General features: G+C 43.0%; 1 protein-coding gene across 1 annotated transcript in view; it reads right to left on the minus strand.

The window, feature by feature from the left end:
* LOC111669961 (poly(rC)-binding protein 3-like) overlaps window positions 1-10554 on the minus strand; it is a gene marked incomplete at its 3' end in the record, with an annotated part of 114757 nt that overhangs the window by 42164 nt on the left and 62039 nt on the right. Inside the window, exons 3-5 of the mRNA XM_023426475.2 lie at window positions 4175-4520; window positions 3267-3290; window positions 16-48 (exon numbers count right to left, since the gene is read on the minus strand). Of these exons, the coding sequence (XP_023282243.1) occupies window positions 16-48; window positions 3267-3290; window positions 4175-4306 (189 nt within the window). The remainder of the gene's footprint in view (window positions 1-15; window positions 49-3266; window positions 3291-4174; window positions 4521-10554) is intronic.

Genomic DNA, 10554 nt, shown 5'->3' on the forward strand with positions numbered 1-10554 from the left:
CGGGGCGGGTCTTACCTCTTCTCGTATTCTCTTCACTGTTTCCCCTTTCTGCGGAAAGACAAGAAATGTTTTCGGTTATTATTTTCTTGCAGAACAACATTCATCTTTAGGCCGTTTGGAGAGTTCATGAAGTGTTTCACGAAATCCACCAAAATAAGGGAAACACATCGAGCAAAGGTCGCTACATGCAAAAGAAAAAAGTGATTAGAAAGTTTGTAAGCAGGATTAATTGACCCCCAGTTTACAGCATCAGTGAACAGTACGACCTCTCGTCATGGGTAATGGGGCAGGTTTTTAGGGTTAGGGTTACAATGAAATAATGTTTTATCCATTTGAAATAGTAAAATATCGGGACTAATCGGACGTCAGTAGAGTGGGCGGTCCTTCACTGCGGCCCCGGACACATTTGCGTTCACACTGCTAAAAGAAAGTGGACACACGTGGCCCAGACCACCTCCGAATGTGGTCTGAGCGATCGGATCTCAAACGAGTCTTGGGTGCGTTCACACCTGGACTCGCTGGGGTCACCAGAGCCGGGCGTTAATACCAGGTCTGAACAGGTTCAAAGTGACTCATCTGCCTCCTCTGTGGTTAAAGCATGGTTAGGTTTACGCAACTAAAATTTTGAATTGATTCGCCCACGTTATGCAAATGACAGAAATCTGAGACAAAAACCCTCGAATGAGCTTTTTTCCTCTCGTTTACAATCCACTCGAGCCGTCGTCCCAGCCACTACAGCGGCAACAGAGCTGACTTAATTATAGCCCAAAAAAACAGGAAGTGCTTGTACTTGGAGCACCTTGGAGATGAGTCTGAGACAGATGATGATGAGCAGTGTCAGATGAGAAAGCAATAAAAAGGGAGGGAGGGAGGCAGCAGTTACACACACACACACACACACACACACACACACACTCACACACACACACACACACACACACTGACTTATTGAGAGTTTTCTTTCAGGACCGCAGGAATAATTTTGTCATGAGTGAACCTCAGCAGAGATCAGTTTTTCGTGCACGCCCAGGTTTGATTAGGTTAAAGTTTCCCTGTGGAGTTTTTCTTTTACCACCGGTCGAGCTGAGGAGCCGTGTGTTTATGAGCGGGTCCTGCTGCGCTTCACACCCTGCTGCTAAAGATCACCTTCATTAAAGAAACCGGCATTAGCTTTTGATTGATGCCTGGACTGGAAACCGCTGTCTGCTGTGTCAAAGTCACCTGCACCCCCCCAGCCCCCCACAGTCTCCTCTGTAAGTCGCACTACTGATGCCTTTGACTTCTCATTTTATGGGACCATTATTTCCTGCAAATGTCAGCGTCTTGAAAGTGTTGTGTAATTTGGTTTGAATTGCGGAGCTTCGCTTGATGTGGTTTGTTTAAAACCAGTGTTTTAGTTGCAGAGGATTCTCCTTGAAAGAGCTGTTTCATTTAAACCCAAGTAGGCTGGGGCCCATATTCAATATCTAATATTGCAATATTCCCCACCATATGCAATAGTTTTTATATTATAGATTTTTTTGTTGTTGCAGTTTTGCACAGTCTGCCTTTCTGTCATTTCACTGCTTTGCTCACTCTACATTTGTACCTCGACATGTGACGAATAAATAATCTAAACTGCTGTTTGGTGGCAGCATCACTTACACATAACATAAAACATAAAATACAATAATATAATTATAGATTATAAACAAATGCCTAAAACGTTATAATATTACAATATTTGGGTTGGACTGTATTGAGATATTAAAGTTTGGACATTGCACAAGTCTGAACCCAGTAAATATTAATTCTTTCTTCATTTATCATTTAAAATCAACTTTATTTTTCCAGTAAGTTGAACAGTATGTTCACCTGACCTGAGACTGTTTCAGTGCCAGAATGACATGGTCTTCACCCTAACCCTATGAAACGTCCTTTAATCGAAGGAGTCCTAAAACATAACGTTCATAATGTTCTGTAAATATTCCTGACTTTTCACCAGGGAGAAACCTCCCGTTATTGTACGAGACGCAACACAGCTGTATGTGGGAGACTGCAGGAGGGAGTGGAAACAAAATCCAGGTGAGGAAAATGTGATGTTTTCCACCTCCTCATCCGGAGCCAGCGGGGAGCCCCCGAGCTGCTTCGCTGTCGGAGCTTCTAGTCTAACGCAATGAATGTGACACACAAGTTTACTAAACTAAAAGAAAAATGTGCTCAGGAAAACAATAAAATGCTTCTTATGATATTTAAACACACAAACAAAAAAAAAAAAAAGCTGTCATGTATTATGTTTGTTTGTCATATTTTTTTTTTATTTGTACCGAGCTGTGTAACATAATCTCATTCTGACACCTGTGTCTATCACATGATGTGTGTTTAAGCCAGATAGGACGGCTTTAAGCGAACATCAGTTCTGCTCTGCCGCCCGGCTGCTTGGTTTAATGCCACCAGAAACCCTGGAGAGCGGCTCCTGTGGTGCGACTATAAGACTGACACGACCCAACTAGAACAGTGATGTAATTTTCGAGCCATCTTTATGTCAGAGACTGCAAGTTAATAGACCACACACTGCAAGTGATAAGGAGGGAGGGGGGGGTCTAAATATATGCTGACAGAAACCAGCCCCAATCACGGGTTAGTGAATGTGCTGTGAGGGGCAATGGTCATTATCACACTTCACTTGGCTGTGATATATTTGGGGGGGGGGAGAAAAAAAATTCCTACAGGGTTTTTTTTTATTTAACACGTCCTCAGTTAAATTGACTCGCATCCCTGGAGAGCAGCTCCCTTTCAGTACGTAGCGATTGGACTGACATGGCCTGACTGGAAATTTTACACACTATTAATGCATATTTCATGGCAACTTTATATCGCTGTCGTAGGATTATATCCGACGTTATCTTGCGCAGCATGCCAATTTTAGAAAACCACAGTCGGATTTTCAAACACGCAGTTTATAGATGGGGAGGATTTTCACCCCCCCCCCCCCCCCCCCCCCCCACTCCCCCCACTCCCTACATGTAAGTGTTGCAGTGAAATGATTGTATGTATAAATATAAATGTTTTCTGATGCTGCTCAGACGTTCAAATTAATGACAGTTGCACAGAAGCAGTAATTTGCACTCTGCTTTAATTTATTCTGATGTAAAAGCCACCAGAGAGAAACGCTCTCCGGTCACTTTAACTGCCTGACACTCAGACTTTTGTCTTCTGCATGCAGTGCACCAAAATGTTTTTCTCATTATTTCAGAGGGAAAAGCAAAAAAAAAAGTGTAACTCACCTTGCCGATGATGCTTCCCACTTCCTGAGGAGAGGAAAAACAAACAGAGATGTTACTATGACAACAGATTAGACACACGAGACAAACAGAATCTCTGTCGTCAGCATATAGGGAGCTTGTTTCTGTCTCTATATCTTTATTGCAACAGAAGCAGTATTTTGTCGTCAGGTCGTGTTTTACATCCCAGAGTCTGCTTCTCTCCTCTTCAAGAAAGTTATTTGTTTTTGCTTTTTAAAATTGTTTTCACATTTTTGTAATTGACTGGTGAAGCAGCAGCTGCTTCATCTCTGTGACAGCAGAAGTAGAAACCTGGACGTCACAACCAAACGCACATGGGATATTCACTCAAATTTATAGTGTTTATTTTAATTTACAAATATATACAGATGTGGCAGAGAAGTAACTGACTACTGAGTCAATCTGTTAGCACTTGACTTTGTCCACCGGCCTGTTCTTTCATCCTGAAGATGACGGAGCAGCTCCCAGTGATACAGCCTCATTGAATAAGTAATGAGTGTGGTAACTTTTGCTTTTAACAGAAGGGGGTAATAATGTTCTTGTTGGGGACTATTTTCATCTGTGGATGAATCCATATTAGGTGTTCTAGTGATACAATGCAGCAGGACAGTTGAGTTTGGGATGGAGTCAAAACAAACTACAGCGTGTGTCCATGGTAACGAAGGAAAACATGGCACCCAGTGCAACAGTTGGCTTGTGTTGTTTTAATAGTTTGTGGACAACAATGGAGCTCTATATATCAGGCTCTACACACACACACACACACACACACACACACACACACACACACACACACACACACACACACAGTACTTGTTAGTAGGAGATGTTCAGTGTTGTTGGGGATAAGATAAAAATATAGACTATCACTTTAAATCCTCCCTCCTCACCTTTCCGTGCATGAGAAGGCGCAGTGTGAGCGTGACTCCCATGGCCCCGTCTCCAAACTCCCGATCACAGCTCATGGTAGTGGTGGTGTGGTGGGTGGAGGTGTGGGTGGACTCTGCCGCTGGGAGACGCATGAAGGTCTGAGGCCCCGAGGCGAATGGAGCTTTCCAGAACACCACAGAGAACCCTTCGGAGAACCCGGCGAGGAATCCTTGGAGAACCCTGGCAGCTGAGACAGAGGGGTGAGGGGAGGCTGGGTTCAGGGGGGGTTCGGACGGTGGGACGGTTTTCTGGTGGAGCTGTCGTCAGGGGTGGCTGTTGTGCTTGTTCCTGTTTCTTTCTTCAATTCTGTGGGAAAGCAAAAAAACAAAAACACATCTACATCAACCCACATGAGAATCACGTACATTTAAAGAATCTTTATTTTGCAGAGATTCAGCAGCTCAATTAAACACAACCGTCACTTGAAAGTCTGTTTTTTCCTACTACACCTGTATCCACAATGTAACACGACATGCAACACGACAAACAGCCCTCCAGCGTGTGAGAGCCTGTGTGCCGTGTGGTGTCGATTAATATGACTCAGCAGACGCAGATGAAGAAATTAGAAGAAAAATAGGACAAAACGCAGTGGGGCAAAGGAGCCTGAAGCCAGTGTGGAAGCAGCACTAATCAAACTCTACTGAATCCAAAAAACATTAATGCTCAGCTTCCTGCTGATACAAAGTTAATTTTTTATTTTTTATTTTAAATAATATATATTATACGTCACTTGACCAGTTTAACTCCATCCCGTGTGTTTCTGGCTGGTGGTTCACCCTCTTAGTCGACTGTGTCAAGGCGTATTGACATTTGCAGGCGCAGCCAATCACTGTTGACCGCTGCTCGAACGGACAAGAACTAATTAGTCTACTAGTGTTTCAGAAGTTCCCTGTGCAATAACAAATTACCTTCATGACGAGACCAGACAAAGACAGAAACATCGATAAGGAAAGTAGGGGTAGGCGATGAGGCCAAAAGAATCAGGTGACTAGTTTTGCATATGCGGTCCCGTTGCTTCAATGTAAAGGCCCAACTCACAAATCTCTGCATCCTGTTTTCCCGCTCTGATTTCATTGTGAAAGTCCTGACCGGAAGTTGTGAGCGTCTCACTTTCACTCTGTCTGCTCGCCGCTTTTCTTCCCCCACGACGCTGTCCTCTGTTTACGAACTCGTGTCACAACCACAAACTCACTTTGTTTCTTCGGTCATATGGAGTAGTTGTTTGGACAGTGCTGTTATTCATTAATGAGGTGCTATATGTATGTATTATGATGAGAAAGTTCAGGCGCTGCCCCGCTTCCTGTTTCCCAAGCAGATCTCTGTAACTCCACCGTCTTGGACGGCAGCTGGAGATTGTGGTTCTTGAAACAGGAAGCACCTGAACTGTCTCATCAAAATACCTGTAACTGCTAACGACGGGCTGGTTAGCATCCACTGAACTTTTAAAATGTAGCGTCTTTTAATGATTGCGATCTGTGTGATTCTTCTTAAAAAATAGATCATATGGCAAAGTATGATCGTCCATGATGAGGTCACCCACCCCTAATGCAAATGCAGCTACGAAGACCGTTACAAAGACGCTGAAACATAGCAAACTGCTGCTAGCAACAGTTGCATTATAGTCAATGTGGCACCTGTTCACAGCACCCCCGGGAGTTTTCGGAGGGGTATAAATACTGCACCAAATTTTATTTATACAGCCGACTATCACAAATCACAAATTTGCCTCAAAGGGCCTAACAGTTTACTGACAGACACTCTCTGTCCTTAAACCTTTGAATCAGATAAAACTTTCTCAGGAAGAGCAACTTTAGCATGTGAGGTTTTTCTACAGCCATTACATAATACAATATACTGTACGTCTGAGGCTCATGGGAATGCCACTGGTTTGACAGATACTTGGTGATAAAGCAAGGTATTAGATGATGCCACTAGCTGAACACTGTTACAATTCGTCCTCATGAGGATTTCAGTGAGAGTTGATCCTTATTTCTTCATGATCCTGGTTCATGTACAAGCTTATACTTCTATATTTAAGCTTATGTTTGTATCAGACTTGTATTGATGAGGGCTGAGGGACAGAGAGTGAGAGCCTCCGACAAGTGAACGAGTATCAATCATTGGTGTGTGCTCTCATTTGCACTTGTGTGTGAGCGTGGTCGAGTGCGTTTATGAGACACGGTGTGTGTGTGTGTGTGATTTTGCTGCTAAAATTATTTGGTTGTAAACCAGCAGTGTGTTTGGCTCCATAGCCATGAGGCCTACAAGCCATTTCATTGATTCAACATCCTGAGCAGCGTTCAGAAAAAGCACCGCAGGAGCGAAACGACTCCAGCGCAATAAGAGGTGTGGAAATTAACATAATTTCTCAAGTGTCAGAAGCTAGTCAACAAGTCAGCGCGGTAATTTAAAAAATTAATTGGGAAGTCTGTTTAAAAAAGCTTAGGGGGCTGAATTAAATAAGCTTTTGGCAATGGAAATGCCACTCAAGCGTGATGATGCTTAAGCATTTCCTTTTACCCCAAACCCCCTCCTCCGAAAACCGAGAGGAAAAACAGCAAAAAGAGAAGCAGACTTCAGCCGCTGCTGCATACTAAAGAGATGTTTCCTCCCTCTCTCTCTCGCTCTCTCTCTCTCTCTCTCTCCATCCCTCCTGTGTGTGCGTCTTTGTTGAGGTGTATGTTTACATCTGTGTCATGCACATCATTACATGCATGTCTTATACTTTGATCATTTTCTGTGTAAGCTTGTGCGATTTTCCTTGAGCAATGTGTGTGTTTTTAGGTTTCTATGTGTGTGCTGTCTGGAGAGGAGTCTTTCAGGCATCCGTCTCTATGCCAACCGGGATCCTTAGTGGCATAAGGTATGCAGATGAATAAACAGAGGTTTGTATGAATGGTGGCTTTTTTTTTCATATTAAAACATCTGTGTATGTGCATGTATGTGTGTGTGTCTGTGAATGCTCTTAAATGAGTGTTTCCGTGCATCTGTGGACCTTTATGTATGCATCTCCATTTGCAGTGTGAGCGTCTGCATCTCCCAGGCTCATAAAAAATACACACTTTTACCAAAGTAGGTCACAAACGCGATGCGGGCTGTCTGGCACGCTAGACGAGCAGCGTCTCACAACATAACGCACACACACACACACACACACACACACACACACACATATACACACTTCAGAGAGACCACCTGAGAAACAGAAAACTGACAAGAGAGGACGACGAGTAAAAAACAAGAGAGAGAGAGCGACAGAAAGATGGAGAGGAGGAAGAGTCTTGGTCAGAGAGGGAGGAAGCTGAAAGAGGTGTCAACACACATGTTTCATCATCTTCACATGAATTCATTTCTTCAGAGCATAGGTCAAGAGTGTGTGTGTGTGTGTGTGTGGACTTTAAAAACCATGTCACTGTATGGAAAACTGTGTGTATTCTTGTGTGTTGGCCACTTGTGTGCATTGGAGTGTGTGCATGTGCTTGGCTGCATGAGTTCATGTATTTGAAAGGACGCATTATGCATGTTTCTCTGTGTGTGTGTGTGTGTGTGTGTGTGTGTGTGTGTGTGTGTGTGTGTGTTGGAAAGAGAAAGAGATAGAAATACAGGACATATGAATTATTTAACCTCTTTCAGATGCTTCAGCATGGCGTTAAAAACCTGGCTTACCCATCCCCCTTTAAGTCATATATGATCGAATGCACACACACACACACACACACACACACACACACACACACACACACACACACACAGACACACACCCACCAACAACATCCCTGTGGACCTGTCCTTGTACAAAAGGAACTCGGGGGAATAAGCCATGAATCAGCCATGCATAAGGTCAGCGTGTGTGTGTGCGTGTGTGTGTGTGTGTGTGTGAGTGTGTGTGTGTGTATGTGTGTGTGTGTGTGTGCACTGGCATTACTAACATTGTGGGGAAAAAAAAACATGTTCAGTCAGTCACATTATGGCTGATTCTCACACGGTGAATCTGTTAATTTTAGGGTTGAGATTTGGTTTTTAGACCCAGATCAGGAGTGAGGATGTAGCAGTTATTAGTCTCTGAGGTCAAAGGTCATATAAACATTGCAAAGCACAAGAAGCAACATATAGACCTACTGTATAGACACAAACAGATTCTGCATGACTGAGTGTCAGAACAGAGTTGCATTACACTGCCTGATGCGTCTCTTTAAACAGAGAGCCAAAATAGAAAAATATACATTATACAAGAACATTTTGAATCTATACATCAAAGATAGATTCATTAAAATGAAAAACAGGAATCCCATAAATCATCCAAAAAGGAAGCTACTACATCAAAAAATATTATAAAGAAAAGTAGAGAAAAAAAAGCAGAGCAGTTGTGGAGTTAAAGTGTTTAAATTAAATTCATACAAAAATACAAATTTCTTTCTCAAAAAATAACAAACATAAAGGAAACGTAGTGAGTCCAGCATTATGAAAGCGTTTCTGTTCAGCCTCTCACTGCTCCTGATTCGGGTCGGGGAAACATCCTGGTCCAGAACAAGTTCACCGTGACTTCAGACACAACCCGAAAAACACCATCTTTCAGTAATCTTCACCAAAGAGCTTCTGTCGCCTAAAACCTTCATCACTTTAACCCACATGAAGCAATTCTTTACGTTTCAACAGCTACAGCCCAGATGAGGTTTTGACGACACGCCAACGAGCGCTTGAGTAGCCGGAGCTGTAATTCTTCAGCGTTAATGTTGTAAATAACTGTTATTTTATCTTGGCTCAGTCGACAATCTGCTCATAATTTACAGTCCAGGGGACGTCGGCTACGTGTTTAGTTGGATGGAAAGAAAACATCATTATTTAACAACATATTTTATGGTAAAACAAATCACAACTTTGTAAGAGAGGCTGGTGAGAGAAGCCGACTCTGGTCTGAAAAAGCTTTAACGCCGTGATCTCTAGAGCTTCCCTGAAAATGAAAATCATCTCAGACTGCGATTACCGATATTAATACGCCTTAAGAAACGTCAGGTGCTCTCCCTCCCTCCCTGCTGCCTGTCATCACAGCATTGTTTCATCACCATACAGATATTTTTGCAGTTGACGGCCACGGACAAAATCCAGGACCTGTCTTCTGAATAACACCCCGATACCTCGACACACTGTCCTCCCTCTGAGCGATGAGCGCTTTTCCCACTGGACTCGTCAGTCAGCTCATATCAGAGCCTCTAAAAACAAGAGGAGGAAATTGTTCTGAAGAGAGAACGAGGACGTCTGCGTGTATATGAATACAAAAGAGAGAAGAAGAGAGATGGACAGAGAGAGTAGAAGAAGAAGAAGAAGAAAAGGGAGGAAACACAAAGAGAGGCACATGGAGAGATTCTATTTCACGGCCATACGGTAAATCATTGTATTGGATTTGATTACCAGGTGGGCAGGACTGATTGATTTTGGCCAGCAACAACTCATTTCTCTAAAACCTGATTGGATTAAAACACTGAAGCCAACAACTCACTCCTGGAAGCTGATTGGATTAAAAATCAGCAGCCGGCTGACTTAAATCATGTCGCCGGTTAACGGTCAGCCGCCATGTCAAGGACGACACGCTTGTAAAATCTGAAAAAAGATTCAAGACCCCCCCCTCCCCCCATGTGTGCATGTGCATGAAGCGCAGGTCCATCTGATGATGTCACTTCCTGTCTCTAGCACCTCTTGCCTCTCTCTTGCTCTTTCTGAAAAAATGAAGCATATTCCTGCGGTTTACTTTCCACATTGTAATTATTCTAATTAAGTTAAACAACAGTTAATTTGTTTTCACATAAAAACTACAACTCCCATAAAACTGGGTACTTAAATAATTAAAAAAAGCGACTCAAAACATTACACCACATCCACGTCCACATCTATTAAACTCACCAAAGTCATTTTGCAAATTTCTACTTGTAACATCTGTCGTCTGAAAACTTATGTCCTCCTGTTATTACAGACATGTCTGAGCTGTGGGCTTATGGGAAATGGTGTCCATTAAAGGCCACTAAAAACATTCAATTGCCTGTGTGACTTCGGTTTTCCTATACGTTGTGTGCATGTTACTGTGATTGTGTATGAGTCAATATAAGGGTGTGTGTGTGTGCATGTGTGCATTAGTGTGTCAGTGTGTGTTTTTGTGCACCAAAGTGTGTGTGTGTGTGTGTGTGTGTGTGTGTTGTGATTAACAACATCAGACGATGATGTCATGGCATGGGATGGCGGGGAGAAAGGGAGAGAGAAAGTGACATCACCATGTGTTTGTGTGTGTGTGTGTGTGTGTGTGTGTGTGTGTGTGTGAGTGTGTGTGTGTGAGAGAGAGAGAGAGGGT

The sequence above is a fragment of the Seriola lalandi genome, unplaced genomic scaffold (assembly GCF_002814215.2).
Source record: "Seriola lalandi dorsalis isolate HSWRI2012SDOR001 ecotype SW California unplaced genomic scaffold, Sedor1 jcf7180002054827, whole genome shotgun sequence".
NCBI classification, from domain to species: Eukaryota; Metazoa; Chordata; class Actinopteri; order Carangiformes; family Carangidae; genus Seriola; species Seriola lalandi.